Here is a 17492-nt window from a genome sequence, read left to right as displayed (position 1 = left end):
CATATTGCTATTAAATAGAAGTTACAGAGAATTACAGGAATGACAAATACATAAATATAAACACAAAGTTATCTTGATATATATACAATTAATTTTCCCTGACTTTATCACATATGGGGACATACAAATTTATTCAACGACTTCATTAAGAAATTTGTTGCTGAATTATTTACAGCCCTTCAGGATTTGGAGCCAGCACAGCTTGTTCTTTTCATCCAGTCATTTGGAATTCCTACTGCTAGTATGAGGTAGGTATCATGAATATCTAACAATACATTGACAATGTTTAAAGGCAGTGGACACGTTTGGTAATTACACAAAATATGAATTGGCATAAAAACTTGCTTGGTAACCAGCAACAGAGAGCTGTTGATAGTATGAAACATTGTGAGAAAGGACTGATCTTTGTTTTAGGGTTACTTGTTTTTAGAAAGCTTGGGGTGCACAACAGTTTCTGATATTATGGTTATAAATTTTTAACTGAATAACTGATTATCTTATCTGATATTCCAGTAAGCTGCTAGCCCACCTGGATTCTGCCGTTAAGCAGGAACCACAAGCCATGGAACATGCTGTAGTAGATAAAGCTTACATGGCTCAGCTGGTAGAGGTGCAACAAATGAGGGGAGCAACAGGGGGAGTAGAGTTTCATAAACTACTCACTAAGGACTTGGAAACACCCCCTGAGAAGGAGAAAGGTGAAGCTCTTACATATATTGTACTTAGTCCTTCTGTATTACCATCAGAATCTTTGCACCAGAGCTGGCAACTCTCCCTGATTCTAAAAAAAGTTCTGTGATAATTCTAGAAGGGCTTGGTGTATAAACTCCAAACTTGGTTTGTGGATTGGTCATGGGATCCCCTAGAAACCTATTGATTTTGGACCCCTAAGTTAAATATTGAGGTCATCAAACGGTTAAAACAACAGAAGTGTTGTTTGGACAATCTAACTCCAAACTTGGTTTGTGGATTGGTCATGGGATCCCCCAGAAGCCCATTGTTTTTTAAGTGAAATGGCCATTATGACAAAAACAAAAGGAAGGTTGTCCAAGCAATAACTTAAGAACGAGATCAATCTCGCCAGGCCATTTGTGTTTCTCAACACATTATTTTTCATTCCCGCCTCTATTTCCCGCCTTCATGCATCACCAAGCTAATCCGCCTCAACAGTGTCAGTACTTAAGCAGCATGCAGCATTAGAGTCCGGTTTTATCCAGAAAACGATCAGAGCCTACTGATCGAAACGTTGAGTTGAAACCAATGGTTCTTTTCAGAACCACCCCAACTCATTAGAGATAGTCATCACATGGTGTTACCGCAAACCTTTCCATATCACATCCTTATTGTCTGTTTATTCATAGAAAAAGTTGATCGCATCAAAGTTGAAGTGGAAGACAGCATGGATACCTCGGAGCAGAGTGTAATTCTTCCGGACAGGGATCTTGAAGAATGGCAACAAATACTGAGAAAAGTAAGTCATCCTATGGTAAATAAGTGAGGTTTACAGTGACTCCATGTAGAACATATCTTTTGTGATTAGAGGTGGCTCTGAGGTGGCATGGTTGGCTTGTGCGTAAAGCGCTCGCCTCTCACCAAGGTGACCCGGTTCGATTCCCGGTCGGGGCCATATATGTGAGTTGAGTTGTGCGTTGGTTCTCTGCTGTGCCACAAGGGTTTTCAGACCATCCGGTTTTCCTCCCTCGGGAAAAATCAAGCACTTTCAATCTTGGCTGTTCTCCGCGTAATGGGTTGATGTGGCTGGCAGCCAAAGGCGCCCTTGCATGCCTGCGACTCGAACACGTTGAAGCCACATCCTTCGCAATTCAGCTCTTAGCTGTGAGTAAGGATAATTAGCCCCCAAATATAGAAGAGCCGATTTCTGCTTGAGGTTTTAATCAGTGTGCTCGGGCTGTCTTCTGGAGCAATGTCGAGGAGAAACCGGCTCTTCTCAGAGCCAACACTAATCACAAAAGGGACTCTTACTTACCGAGTGTTTTGTAGCCATGCATAGCCTTAAAGGGACACGTTGCCTTGGATCGGGCGAGTTGGTCTATGAAAATTTGTTATGAAATGCATTTAGTTAGAAAGATGTTTTAAAAGTAGAATATGCCTCGAAATTGCACAGTTTTCCTTTATTTTGCGAACTGGTTGGCCACTTTGTGGAGTAAAATATTTGACTCCACAAATAGACGTGCGGTGTTAGTTTATGGCGTATAAGGTATCTATGTTCAGTCCCAACCTGACTGCATAGGTTTTTTCTGGAATAAGTCCCTGGGGTTTACCTGCCAAATTTAAAACTGAAACTTAAAAAACAAATTTATATTCTCGCCATTGGGTTCTTGGCTTGTATAGACATTAAGTTTGTTTTTCTGAAGGTCCCTTGCTTCACAACCAGTCAATAATGAAATGAAATAAAGGATGATCAGTTTCCTCACATCTAGAATCTTGGCGTGATATCCCATCATGAGACTCTGCCGAGTTGAGAAGTAGAAGTAGAATGAGAGATTCTACAATTGTTAAAATGATGGATGTTTTTGTGATATTTCTAGCTGTTTGTGGATGATGAACCGTCAGAAGAAACTCAAGTGATGTTTGCAGCAATTCAGGGGGTAAGACAAATCTAAAATTTAAATAAGACAACACTTTGTAATAATCAAGCTTGATAGTCTTAGAAAAGGCCGGGTCGTAATGCCTCGTTCCTCCACAGCATCGTAGCTACCAGCTTAAACTTATGACAGTGTGGCAGCCACAGACCATCAACCACATCATTCATGACTGCCCTGACTTTAGAACACCAAAAGGCAAGCAAGGACTCAGAGACATCGACGAGGAATCAATCACGTGGCTTGAAGTCGCTAATTTACAAATTTAATTACATTCATTGTTAACCTTGGTCCAGAGATCAAACGAAAGAAGAAGAAGAATGTTGAAAGTATATTGATAAAACACAAAAACACAAGATAACATGCTGCTGACTAGTATGGAAGTGGCTAGAATCTCTTCCCTCCCCAAACCCTTTTCAAACAATGGTATTCTGAAGTAGTTCCAATTCTTCTTCCCCTATCCCATGATGGGATTCTCATCAGCAAATGATTCTGCTGTATTTATTCTAGTTGGAGATTAGTTTTCTTGAAGATGCGAGTACCTGGAATATTTCGCTTTGTAAAGAAAAGAAGAGGTTTCTGAAAGCTTGATTATTTCATGTCTAGTATTACATCATTAAGGGGGGCATTTCCATCTTGCCAAGGGCACTACCATTTGGAAAGTTCTTAAGGTCTACTGGAAGCTTTTGAAGGGGCACCAAGACGGAGCAACAGAGGCCCTGGCCATGGCCTGTGATTTGGATGACTTTACTCTGAATCTAAAACCAATACTTTGTCATTCTTCCCCAGAATCTTCTTGAAGACATCCAATGTCTTAAAGTAGACCCGTTTCATAGAAGCTCTGAGATTCTGGCAGAAGGAATGTGGAACGTCTTAAAGGACAAGACTCTACTTCCTGAGAGTCTTGTGTCACACCCAGATTTCAGTTGTCCGCTGTTTAAACTTCTACTCACTAGAGAGGTAGGGTGTTGTCATTGACGTGGTAACTTCAGACTCAAACTCTGACTTAAAGGGTCTTGGTACTTTTAGTTGGACACGAAACACAATGTCCACAGATTTACATCAAACTCGCGCAGTTTGAAGATAATGATGATAGCTTCCCTTAGAAAGGTTCCCTTAAAATATCACTTAATGAGGTGCTGTAGTTTTTTAAGAAATGAGTAAAACAAGTCACAAAATTAATTTGCGTCTCAAGAGACAAACATTATTTAGCATGTAAAATATATTTTCTTGACATTATTTTACTCATTTCTCAAAAACTTGAGGGAAGCTTTCTACTATCATTATATTCAAACTGTGTAAATTTAATGTAAATCTGTGGACATTGTGTTCTGCGTTACAAAAAATACCATAATCCTTTAAAGGGAAGGTATATGTTCGGTAATCACTCATAAGTTAACTTGGTAAGAAGCGTACAGCAGGTTTCGATTGTAGAAAGCATTTTTAGAAAGATCTCACTTCAAAGTAATGTGGTTTTGTAAAATGTAATTGGTTTTTATGCCCCCTTAATTGAATCTGAGAAGTGTTGCCGCGTAACATTTCTCAGATTGTGTATTCCTATTGGGATCATCCTCCTGCGTAGACACAACTGCTCCAGATTTTCGGCCATATCTCAAAAATGCAACTAATGAAATTTTCGCGCCTTGAGCATCCTTGTTGGATTTGTGCATTTTATAAGACTTCTGGTAACCAAACGTAATTTCATCAGACTTTGTTATTATTATTATTATTATTGTTATAATTAATGTGATGATGTTATTCTACAGATTCAACTAGAAAAGTATGGATCACCATCTAAGTTCCCTGCTGTTGTTCAGCTACTCTACGAGACGCTACCCATGAAGGAAGGATTATTTGCTCATACGCTGACTAGATGTCAGAAGAAACTTTTTGGGCAGCATGTTGATATTGATGGTAAGTAAAACTCAATCAGTTGCGGGTCTCAATAGGGTCCAAATTCATTAAGCCTGCAAGCACAACAAACTTTGCTAAGCACAGACAAATATTGCTAAGCAGAAAGTGGTGACCATAAAGGCCATAGAGATGAAATTGTTGTGACTGGTTCCCAACCTATTTTTGCTTAGCATAGAAATTTGATGAGCAGTATTTTCTGCTTAAGAGCTTTATGAAATTGGGTCCTGCTCTTTTGGTACTTTGATATTATAAGGGGAGGCTTTTTTTTCAGAAAGGCAGGCATGTGATTTATCAGGATCTTTCTGGAGTTCAAGATTTTTCACGTATCTCCCTGCACCTTCAGATTTTCTTGAAAAAGACAAACTTGCCATCACAGAGTGTTGACCGAATAAAGACTCACCCTAAGCATGACAAAATAGTATATGGACATCAACAATATATCAATGAAGTTTAAGCTTTTGAAAGGTGAAAACGAAAGGACGACTGCTTTTTTTATTTCTAGTAGGCTTTTCAATTGTCCAAAATAATCCTTCATGAGTTTGCTTTTGTGGTTTAAATAATGACAATAATAGGAATACAAGACATTTATACAGTACTCTTACACAAAATACCATAGCGCTTTACAAGAAACAAAACAACAAGCAAATAAATAATGGCAGTGATAATGGAAAACAGTCGAAGCAATCAGTCATTGAACAGGACAGTTTTGAGATGTTTCTTGAAAACTGCAAGTGACTCGGCGGAACAAATTTGAGGAGGGAGACAGTTCCAAAGGCATGGAGCATGTGCGAGAGTTGCCAGCAGGCAGCAAGCCTCTGATATCACCACTGGGCTTGGACCATTGTCAGCGTCTGGTGGATTAATCCCAGCTTAGGTTGCGTCTAGTGTTTGGTTCCAGAAGGGGAGGGGGGGGGGGCATTGGACATCAATGACTCCAAAAGGAACAGCTCACAGCTGGAAGAAATCATGTGAATTTAGATCTCTTGCCAAATTTTCTCTCAACATAAAATGCTTTCTGTCTTACATCCTTGTAAAGATTTTCAAGAGAGGGTTTTAAAAAAACATGTACAATTAAAATGCAATGGGTAAAATGCATCGTCGAATGACATTATTATCTTTGAATAACATTATTATAGCTATGAGTACGTATATTTTTATTCAAATTGAAATGCAATGACACCACTTGATGATTTTTGGTCTCGGCTTTCCCAAGCCAAACTTTAAGAAATTTGCACTCAATCTTCAAGTTGTAAAAGTGTGAATATAAATTTTCAGTGGTACAATTCTGTGTTGCTTGATTACAGTGAAGCAGGAATTGATCAACATAGCGGACCCTAACAACCAAGATACCAACAAATCTATTGAGCAAGTCATCACGTCATTGACTCACAGGGACTCTACGGCAGATGAACAACTCTTAGAGAAAGGTAGCAAACAAAATCAGTGTTTAACTGGGCTTTGTTTGGAAATAAAGAAGCAAGATTTTGTTCTGTTTTATTGAAGAGAATAGTTTGGTTGCGCTAGCTTTATTGCTTTTTCTTTACATTGGGAATTTTGTTGTGGAAATTGCAGCTGCTGATAATGTATCAACTTTTTAGAAATGGGTTTCTTCCAAGGAATATGATTTTTAGAGAATGGGATTAAACAAATGTTTTGTGTTCTTTCAATTTCGGGATTTCTCTTCCTATAAGGGCATATTTGCTCCAGATTTTCTCAAAAAGGCAACCACCTTTTTAATTCAAATTTGTACAGGTTAGTTTTTCTTTATATTTACATCCATAAAGCAACAGAACGGTTCCAAAAACCAAAGTTATGCTTTGCCTTTAAAAGAGATGCAAAAAATAGTTGAGAAAGTCAAGCCAAGTCACATTACCTCAAAATTCTGAATAAAATGGTGATTTTACAAAATTATTATTAATACAAAATGTACCCAAGTTTCAAAACAAATGGTATGGCTACAAATCACTACAACTTGCCAGTAGAGTCACTTTTTTATAAAAGTTCTTGGTTTCTAAATTTATGAATTTCTTTTTCTTTTTTTGAAGCTTGTAAACAGTTACTGGATAGCGACCCTAGCCAGCTAGAGAAAGTCTTGAAAACCTGCATGACGCTTGGCCATGGGAGGAAAACGCCCTCACAGTCGTCAAGTGGAAAGGTAGAAATGTTGACTAGACTGCTCGTTCATCAACAGTCTAAGCAGGCAACTCAGTCTGGTACCCAGAGCCCTAGGTAAGCTGCAAGAGTGAATTGAAACTCTGATGTTGGACAAAAGACCACATTTACTTTCCAAATGTCATGTTCTGGAGGAGTCAAAGTCCTTGTTATCTCAGACTGAACTGTTCCACTTACCTTGAAGGGGGTTCAGTTCCAAGTGTAGCTTGGTTGTTTTGAGGGGTGGTAAAAGTAATTCTCTTTAATATGTACTTGAACAAATAATTGCTGTGTCATTTCACAAACTTGCATACCTACCTAGATCTAACCCTCTGATAAGTGTAACCATCCAGTCAGTGATCCATTCTTTGTAGCAGATACTGGACATCTTGCTGACAACCTGTGCCAGGTTCTGCCATTTCCACCACCTCAAAATCACCCCTGCCAAATATACTTTTCTAGCCCACTTGGGAAATAAGCTTCTGTATAGCAGAACAAAATGCTACGTAAAATGTGTCCATTACTTTTCAAAAATCCTCACTTGCCAATCAATTCAAGCATTATATGTGCACAAAATCAGTTCAGTTGTAATATTTTGCTAAACATTACCTTAAATTGAAATGTTTCTCACAATGCTTTATACTATCAAAAGTTGCTGTAGGCTTATTGTCAATGATTTTAGGAGTGATTACCTTCCCCTTAGATATTTCAAAACACTTGTTTTTTTTATTTTTACGAAAGCCAACCCCAGCTACTAGCTTCCACTTCAGGCCTCCTGATAGACTGGCTTGCCCTCCTAGATCCAGAGGTGTGCCAAGCATGCCCTGATCTACAGCAACAAGCCATGTTTGCTCAAATCACCCCCAGGAATGAAAAGAGCCAGCAAGTAGAAGGGGAGGGAGTTGAAGGAGAGAGGAAGATGGTTGGAAGTGCGTATCTCTTAGCTTTAATGACACACCAGGCAAACTGGGGAACTCTGCATCGATGCATTAATAAGTTACTGAATGGTGAAAATACACACAGGTAAAACAAACTCATTCATTGCTGTTAGGTGTTTACTCTCTTAGTACTGCAAGATTGTACATGTACGATAAGTACCATTAATGTACATGTAGGATCTTTTTGATGTACGCAAGAAGTGTCATCAATCGTTAACAACCCATAGTGTACTTGTTATCATGAGAGGGAATTATAACTCAAGAAGAACCGTTGACTTTGGGATGTACCAAGGCAACACAAATTACAAAGATACATTTTGTGTGCTGAGAAAGACTTATTTAATTTGTCCATAAACAGAATTTTTGAAAAGCTAAAAAAGCTGTACATTTTTAGATTGATAAATATTGCAAAATAAAAGCGGGCACTGAAAGGGTTATATTTTCTTTGGGGATAAAGAATACTATATTTGGTTTTCCCCACACATGAATGTACGCAGAGTAAACTCAGTACAACCAACTAACCAAATAACTCAAGGGTAAAAGTTACCATCAAAAACTTTTGATATTTCTTTTATAGTGATATGTTATTTGTTGTCTTTATCCCCAGTCTGAGTGCACCATCTGTTCTAGACTTCTTATGGGCTTGTATTCATATGCCTAAGATCTGGCAAGGAAGAGACATAAGAGCATCTAAGGTAAGATTAACAATGATCCCGTCATGACAGCTTCTCCTTAATCCCGTTATGTCTGCTTCTTCTTATCAGGGATGTGATTATTTCTGTTTTTAACATAATTCACAATAGCAACGTTATTGAGACAGATACACTTAAACTGTCTCCTCTCACAAGATATAAATATATGAAATTAATAAATAAATATGTGATAACCATTTATCTTCAAGCAAACTATTAACTAGCTTAAAACAGTGCAATCGTAACGGGTTTGATATGGACCACATGAATTACAATCTTGTTTCTACGGATTGACCAATTAAACACACGTTTGCTTGAAAAATGCTTTATGCATAAGAACAGATTGGTAATGTATTTAAATATTTGGAAGTCAACTGTTTTCAATATTGAATCTGATTGAATGAAAGTGGACAAAAGTTCCAGCTTCAAAAGTTTCAATTTATTTTGACCAGGGCCCAAATTCATAAAGCCTGTAAGCACAAAAATTTGCTGAGCATGAAATTTCTTCCTTAATAAAAACAGGATTACCAACCCAATTTCCATGTGATTTTCAGGATAAGCAAACAACAGCTGAATGCCAGTAACAAGCAATATCATTGCAACAAATTAAAATTTGGTTGATAATCTTGTTTTTTTATCAAGGAAGAAATTTCATGCTCAGCAAATTTTTGTGCTTACAGGCTTTATGAAATTGGGCCCTGTTTTCTGTGATATCTGTTTCATGATTTTATGGAAATGACGGAAATGATGCAAGAAGCAAGAGTTTTCAATTGTTATATTCATTGTTGTTCTAATGATCAGCGCCATTCCGAGGAGAATGTCCTTTGTCTCGGACCAGACCAGACCTGCGTCTTGGCAGACTACATCATCCAAGAAGCTGAAGATTCTTCCAGGAGACATGGAGCTTCCTCAAACTCTGACAGTATCAGTGATGTTGCCTCTGCATCCATTAAAGCAAGACTCCCGCTACTACTCAATGGTTTCCATGGTAACAAGGGAGTTGTTGATCATCTGATTCGGTATCTAGGAGAGAGCAGTAAAGAGACAAGGTTTGTAAAAAGTTTGGGCGAAATTTTTCAACATTTTGAGAGCAGAATGACAGGAAACCAGTTACTGTTTGTGTATCTATTGCCGACTAACATACCTAAGCAGATCGACCATAAGCCTAAATAAAATATGCCCTAAGTAGCACATTTAGGGATTACGACCCAGCAACTGAGCAGGGCGTGCTGGGACAGTTTTCTTAGGGATAGTTAGACTTTGTTAATTGCTTCAGTCATTATTGTAAACAAGTTGTTTTCTTTCCACAGCCCATCATCTGCTCTTTACCAGCAGTTGATTCTAGAGCTTTATCTTCAGGTACCAGAGACTATTCAGAGTTTGTCGTTCATCAGCACCAAGCTACAATCACAAGATACAAGTCATATACCAACACCTGTAGATTGTCTCACTCACAGGTAACTACAACATCTACAATATCTTAGAAGTAACGGTAATAATAATAGTTATTATAACAACGAGGACTTTGCTAAAGTACCTAGTATTCCCAAGGATGCAAAGCTCATACATGAAAGAAGAAACTTAATGGTTGAAGAGGTATGTTTTTGAATTCTTATGTCCCATCTGAAGGATGAAGCAATGCTAAAGGACACAAGTGTCCTGATTGAGACCTGAACCCACACTCTGCTGATATTGATGTTGTCTTTGGTTGTGCCAAGAATACGTTTGCTTTAAGTCACGCAAACACTCCTTGCATGTTTTAAGAATTGTTTTCATAAGAATATTTGTACAAGTCCTATAGTTTTATTTGCACCAGTGATTGGGAATATGTTTTGGTTTATCCTTGGCATACATTGGTGTAAGAATAAACCAAAATAATCTTCTTTTTACTTGTAGATTATTGAGCGTTTTAGCCGACAGTAAGCCAGGAGATATAAGCAAGCAGAGAGCTGATGATGCCAACGTAGCTTGCCGGAAACTTGCAGCTGAACATCCTGTACTCATACTAAGGTAAGATCGGAGTTATTTTATTTTTTTATTTATTATTTATCTTTGGAAATAACTTTTCTTTGTTGGCAGGGGCTGTCTAGGGTAAAGCGATGTGCCCTCCCAGACCCCCCCCCAACAATTGGCATACATGTATAATACAAATAAAGAAAATGAAAGCTTGAATATAAATAATGACAATTTACCAAAACTGAGCACTACAATACTGACGTTGAAAACTCCCCAAAACAGTGTGATGTGGTAACAGAGCAATAAGAGTGTGGGTTGGAAGCATTTCAAACTTAATCAACAAGATACTACGTTTTGGACTTATTCTGTACACAGCTTTCTGTCTTGCTTTGATATCTTATATTGGCGTAGCAATTTAAGTAAAGTATCTTGCTCAAGGAGACAAGTATTATGACCAGGATTCAAACCACCAGAGCTTGAATTCAATCACTCGGCCATGACACCCTATCCTTATTGATAACTGAAATTACATTAGGATTCAAACTGCCTCTAGCTACCAGACAGTCTCCTTGGACTAGTTGGTAAAACACTGCCCTAAAATTGCAAAGGTCTTAGGTTCGAATCCCACCCGAGTAATATCCTGTTATTTTTTATACATAGCTCGGGGAAAGTACTGAGTTTACAGTGCTAACACACATCAGTGTATATGGATTAAACCAATTAATATACTTTATCCCTTATGAAAGTTTCCATTAATTTCCATGTTTTATGTGTTCTTGTAGACAACTTCCAATGATTGCAGTACTCCTCCAGGGTCGGACTCATCTCAACCTTCGAGAGTTCCGTCTTAGAGGTCATCTTCTCTTCTTCAATCATATCTTAGGAATCTTACAGCTTCTTGAGCCGCAACTCTTTGATCAAGACCCAAAGGTTCTGCATAACATCATGGAGGCTTACTTCCCCATCCTCCCTGTAAGTTAGCTACAATCACATAGTTCTCAATATTCTCAGAGATGACTGAAAAGCGATTAATCAATACAGCAATCCTTCACCGATTTTGAACTCTTGGTGGCAGCAGACCCTGAGGTGGTACCTTGAAAATGTCTTATTATTATTTGTTTTCATCAACCATTTCACAATGTACAATAACGTTACATATAATTGCAAATAAAAATTTAGTGATAGGAAAAAAATACATAAACATGTTGAACAGAGCTTGGCGAGTTGACCAGCATTCTTTTGTACAAGCGGTGGACTGATTAGATGATAGCCGTGTAGCGCAACCCTTAAATGCGTCCTCATGCGCACAGTACAATCCAGGTACCACCGCAGTGCCACCAAGAGTTCAAGATCGGTGAATGATTGCTGTTTAGAAGAAATTTGTGTTCGGTATGGAGCATGGTAGTACACCCAGCCCACTCCCCCACCCCAACCTATCTTCATTGTGTGCTTGGAATCCCGGGAATTCTTTGGAGGGTTCTTACGATGGATACAGGGGGGGGGGGGAAATATATCAGGAATATATAATTGTTGTGTGTATAATTGGTCAGCCCCAATGACTCGATTGGTAAGAATGCTGATTGTTGATCCATGCTCTATATAGATTTATACGCCCTCTAGTTCTTATTACTCTTTACTTACATGGCACCTAATGTAATATATACACTGCCTTTGGCAAGCTTAAGCTTAAGGCCATGTCACAAAGGGCAATTTTCAGGCAACCAACTACACTGCATGCACAAGGAACACTTTGGCGGCACAATATACAGTCTCTTATTTGTAAATCACTATTGTCAAGAAATTATAACGAGAAAAACTGAAATGTGAATGATCTTTCTTAGAGATTGCCTGGAACTGGTTGCCTGTAAATTGCCCTGTGTGACATGGCTTTTAGAGATAGTGTTTTCAATAGACTTTGTATAGTTTATAACATTGAATTTGTTTCTTTGTGCAGCATTGTGTGGTTGCTAAGAAGGCTCTGGAGTCTATAATCACCAAAGTCATCCAACTTCTTTATCAATACTCCAGCCATAGTCCAGCCAAAGCACAGCCACTGTTACAAAAACATTCTGTGTCACTCAAGTAAGTACTAAAACTACATGTAGGTGTGTTTGGGTTTGTTGGGGGTGGGGGATGGGGGCTTAGCCAGACCTAGCCACTGTTTCAGAAACACTTTGTGTGACTTAAGTAAAGTACTACAACTATAGGTGTATGAGGGTTTGTGGGGTGTGAGCCATAGCCAAACATAGCTGCTGTTACAGAAACACTCTGTGTGTGGGTTTGGGTTGAGTTTGGTACCACTGCTTGAGAGGTAGTGCCGTCTGCTTTACTGGGTTTGGGTTGAGTTTGGTACCACTGCTTGAGAGGTAGTGCCTTCTGCTTTACTGGGTTTGGTTTGAGTTTCGTACCACTGCTTGAGAGGTAGTGCCTTCTGCTTTACTGGGTTTGGGTTGAGTTTGGTACCACTGCTTGAGAGGTAGTGCCTTCTGCTTTACTGGGTTTGGGTTGAGTTTGGTACCACTGCTTGAGAGGTAGTGCCTTCTGCTTTACTGGGTTTGGGTTGAGTTTGGTACCACTGCTTGAGAGGTAGTGCCTTCTGCTTTACTGGGTTTGGGTTGAGTTTGGTACCACTGCTTGAGAGGTAGTGCCTTCTGCTTTACTGGGTTTGGGTTGAGTTTGGTACCACTGCTTGAGAGGTAGTGCCTTCTGCTTTACTGGGTTTGGGTTGAGTTTGGTACCACTGCTTGAGAGGTGGTGCCTTCTGCTTTACTGGGTTTGGTTTGAGTTTGGTACCACTGCTTGAGAGGTAGTGCCTTCTGCTTTACTGGGTTTGGGTTGAGTTTGGTACCACTGCTTGAGAGGTAGTGCCTTCTGCTTTACTGGGTTTGGGTTGAGTTTGGTACCACTGCTTGAGAGGTAGTTCCGTCTGCTTTACTGGGTTTGGTTTGAGTTTGGTACCACTGCTTGAGAGGTAGTGCCTTCTGCTTTACTGGGTTTGGGTTGAGTTTGGTACCACTGCTTGAGAGGTAGTGCCGTCTGCTTTACTTGTCAGGCTTCTTATGGATGATCCAAGCCTACATCCGTGTGTCTGGCGACTTGCATCCAAAAACTTTTAAACAATTTAAAAAACTGTAGCTTTGGTAGATATCATCGGTCTTAATGGATAACTATTCATAATAACAGCCTTGTATCTTAGTTTGTGATTAAGAATGGATCTTTGTTTAATTGCAGCAACCTGTCGCAGATCTACCTAGATACCTGTTAACAGCATTGTATCTTAGTTTGTGATTAAGAATGGATCTTTGTTTAATTGCAGCAACCTGTCGCAGATCTACCGAGATACCTGTTAACAGCATTGTATCTTAGATTGTGATTAAGAATGGATCTTTGTTTTATTGCAGCAACCTGTCGCAGATCAACCTAGATACCTGATAACAGCATTGTATCTTAGTTTGTGATTAAGAATGGATCTTTGTTTAATTGTAGCAACCTGTCGCAGATCTACCCAGATATCCAACAGCTCAAATCTCTATTGGCCAGCATCACATTGACTAGTTCCTCTAAGGACCAATCAGGGCCAGGTTTGGTGACCAATCTATTGGAGTCTACGATGGATGAGATACCAGGGGTAGGAGGCCGTGAGGAAACGTATTCTCCGTCTCTCAGCGCCATGATGGGGGTAGATGCAACATGGGATGCGGATGATGTCAAATCATTCGCTGACAAGCTGGCCCTGGAGGAAGATTCTGAAGGTAAGGTAGACAGTTTGGTTTTAAAAGGTATCAAGAATCACAGCTTTTTAATATTATTATTATTTATTCAGCCATTTCAACGATACAAGACAATGGTCTTAAACCTTCAGTGTCATTTTGAAAGGACTGTTTGATCCCTCCCTAAAAGAAGTAAGGTCATATTAGATTTCCAGCCTTTTCCCTTTTAGAGACCACCTTCCCTGAAAACATGATACATTTTAACGATATAAGACAAAAATAAATAATTTTGAAAATAGCCCAGCTTAAAAAATCTGTCGGCCAGCCATTTTAGAAAAGAAAAGGGCCCTACACCTTCTATTTTTCAAAACATTTTTGTTCTGTCTAAACTGTGTGTTTTTTTGATTGACTAGGCATGGCAGAAGCCCTAAATGAACTTGAAGAAAAGTCCAGCAGTGCTGTTGGAATTCTGCAACATTTTGTGGTGAGTATTCGATAGTATTTGACATAGATGGATAGTGTATCGTTAACAACTTCAAGTTGACCTTTATATGCACGATGTCACTAGGCTAGGGCACACTCACAACTTAGCCCTGGCAGCACTTCACTTTCGTGTTGTTCTACTGCGTACAGCATAGAGGACTTTTATTGACCCAATTCACCTGATGTCATCATCACAATAATCTTGGATGCGCCATTTTGGTGGGCAATGTCACTGTGCAATATTCTTTCAGTGAAGTGCGCCTTTGATGCGACGCAGCGTTAACACAGAAACCTATTAACCATCAAAATGGTGAGCCTGGCACAGTCGCCGCGTGTGAGGTGCGTGCAAGGGGTCAATAGGGCACACTCACAACAAGGCCTGGGCGACTAGTCGCGACTTTGACACTAGTCGCACTACTCACGATTCTATTGTTTCATTGTGGTTGTAAACATTGACTGAAGTGGAATGGCGTTGGCATGTGAAAATTTGAACTCAATTGGTCGTTGAGGTTGAAAGAAAATAATGAAAGAAAAAACGCCCTCGTTGCAAAAATTATTGCAAATTTTTTAGTGAGAAATTACTTCATCATTGGGAGTCGTTTCTCACAATGTTTAAAACTATCAACAATGCTCATTTCCAGGTAAGTTTTTATACTGATATATAGTAATTATGAGTAATTACCTCATGAGTTCAGTGCCTTTAAGACCATATCCATGGAAATCCATTTATAGCTTGCCTTCCTTTTTTGCGAGTAGCTTAGTGACAATGATTTTGTTTGTATTTGTTAATACAGGTTGAATTATCCAGCCAGATGACTTCTTGTCACAAAGACTGCCGGCAAATAGCGTTCACCTTAGTCATCCGCTACATTAGACATGACCCTAGGTACAGTATTAACAGTAGTTATAGTAGAATGAGTATTTCTGTTCTTAGTTGAGGCTGAAGTCATGTCCTTTGGTAATGGCTATGGCTAGATTACTGAAAAGGCCTATTCTCCATTATTATCACTGTAGCCACAGCCATGTCTAAACTGGCGACTTCCACAGTGGCTATGGCTAGATTACTGAAAAGCCTATTCTCCATTATTATCACTGTAGCCACAGCCATGTCTAAACTGGCGACTTCCACAGTGGCTATGGCTAGATTACTGAAAAGCCTATTCTCCATTATTATCACTGTAGCCACAGCCATGTCTAAACTGGCGACTTCCACAGTGGCTATGGCTAGATTACTGAAAAGGCCTATTCTCCATTATTATCACTGTAGCCACAGCCATGTCTAAACTGGCGACTTCCACAGTGGCTATGGCTAGATTACTGAAAAGGCCTATTCTCCATTATTATCAGTGTAGCCACAGCCATGTCTAAACTGGCGACTTCCACAGTGGCTATGGCTAGATTACTGAAAAGCCTATTCTCCATTATTATCACTGTAGCCACAGCCATGTCTAAACTGGCGACTTCCACAGTGGCTATGGCTAGATTACTGAAAAGGCCTATTCTCCATTATTATCACTGTAGCCACAGCCATGTCTAAACTGGCGACTTCCACAGTGGCTATGGCTAGATTACTGAAAAGGCCTATTCTCCATTATTATCACTGTAGCCACAGCCATGTCTAAACTGGCGACTTCCACAGTGGCTATGGCTAGATTACTGAAAAGGCCTATTCTCCATTATTATCACTGTAGCCACAGCCATGTCTAAACTGGCGACTTCCACAGTGGCTATGGCTAGATTACTGAAAAGCCTATTCTCCATTATTATCACTGTAGCCAGGGCTCAAAATGTTGAGGAAATCCACAAAACTGTACAGCTTTTGATTTTGAATGTTAACTGGACCAGAAAGTTATGTTTTTGAAAACCAGAATTGACAATTGGAATGTTCAAACATTTTAGCGTAAAAACTGTGTTTTTTTCCAGCAAGTAGTAAGTCGAGATTTTTCTCATTAGTAGTACGTGCAAGACAGTCAGCAGATAGGAAACATTTATCAGACCCTAGGTCAATATCTGGTCAAAATTTTGCTTTATTAAAGATATGACACAGAGAGGTAGTTTTGTTAAATTTAAAGATATGACACAGAGAGGTAGTTTTGTTAAATTTAAAGATATGACACAGAGAGGTAGTTTGTTAAATTCAAAAATACAAGACTACTGGACTTGTCCAGTCTTGAGTTTACTGGCCCGACACTAAAATCACTGGCCTCTGTCCTGCAGTCCAGTATTTATCTTGAGCCCTGGATATTGTGTGCTTGCTTGCTTGATGATCAATGAACTGAGACCTACAATATATTTCTACACAGCACCATCTCCTGGTTAATCTGAACTATTTGTTGTTTTTCTCGTGTTGTATTCTAGCGTTGCTAATAAGTTCCTTCCAGCTTACATGGAGTGTCTGAGTAGCGTAGATCAAGAGGTCGTACAGACAGCTCTGAAGAACCTACCTGAGTTTACTCTTCTGTGCCAAGGTACGCAGTTTCATATCTCAATCATGCTCCAGTCATATTTAGCTGATTCAATTCCCTTATTGCAAAAAATTGTTAGTTGCCTGACATGGCCTCATTAAATAGAAATTGCTGTGTCCCTTCATCAAGAGCCTGAAGATTGCTTTTCTGATGGCTCTTGGCTTCACAACCAGCATAAATGCAACGATGTCTGGTTCAATCTAATATGTGACAGTCATAGAAATGGTACCCCAACTTTAATTTTAATGCATTTAATTATGATGTAACATTTCCTTAACCTGTATAAATTTTTTAATTATTTGACAATAACATGTTTACATGAACACAGAATCCGAACAGTAAAGCTCACAATTGTGAAAAGATTTCAAACCTTGTTCTTAAAAATACTCCTATAGCCAGACCCCTTACACAACACAGACTGTGCGTCCACCATTTCCATTATTTTGGAGTTGATTCATTCATGTACAATTTTGACTCCCCAAAGGGGGGGGGGGGGACAAGATAGGTGCATGTTAGTGCCCTGCGTGTTTTGCAAGGGGTCCATACTATACAGCCAATTGTCAACTTTCATTGGTAATTG

General features: G+C 39.2%; 1 protein-coding gene across 2 annotated transcripts in view; it reads left to right on the top strand.

Annotated features, from left to right (window-relative positions):
• Positions 1-17492, top strand: part of LOC139944057 (integrator complex subunit 1-like) — a 44741-nt gene that overhangs the window by 24142 nt on the left and 3107 nt on the right. For both annotated transcript variants that reach the window (XM_071941007.1, XM_071941008.1), the window contains exons 28-46: positions 176-248; positions 514-698; positions 1362-1471; positions 2550-2609; positions 3393-3563; positions 4370-4517; positions 5822-5944; positions 6563-6746; positions 7410-7691; positions 8214-8301; positions 9100-9347; positions 9609-9755; positions 10195-10308; positions 11037-11226; positions 12209-12336; positions 13741-14006; positions 14378-14448; positions 15242-15333; positions 16806-16915. In XM_071941007.1, the coding sequence (XP_071797108.1) occupies positions 176-248; positions 514-698; positions 1362-1471; positions 2550-2609; positions 3393-3563; positions 4370-4517; positions 5822-5944; positions 6563-6746; positions 7410-7691; positions 8214-8301; positions 9100-9347; positions 9609-9755; positions 10195-10308; positions 11037-11226; positions 12209-12336; positions 13741-14006; positions 14378-14448; positions 15242-15333; positions 16806-16915 (2790 nt within the window). The remainder of the gene's footprint in view (positions 1-175; positions 249-513; positions 699-1361; positions 1472-2549; positions 2610-3392; positions 3564-4369; positions 4518-5821; positions 5945-6562; positions 6747-7409; positions 7692-8213; positions 8302-9099; positions 9348-9608; positions 9756-10194; positions 10309-11036; positions 11227-12208; positions 12337-13740; positions 14007-14377; positions 14449-15241; positions 15334-16805; positions 16916-17492) is intronic.

This window comes from Asterias amurensis, chromosome 11, assembly GCF_032118995.1.
Source record: "Asterias amurensis chromosome 11, ASM3211899v1".
NCBI classification, from domain to species: domain Eukaryota; kingdom Metazoa; phylum Echinodermata; class Asteroidea; order Forcipulatida; family Asteriidae; genus Asterias; species Asterias amurensis.
The sequence above is the reverse complement of the archived record's forward strand: the minus strand, read 5'-3'. Positions and strand labels throughout refer to the sequence as shown.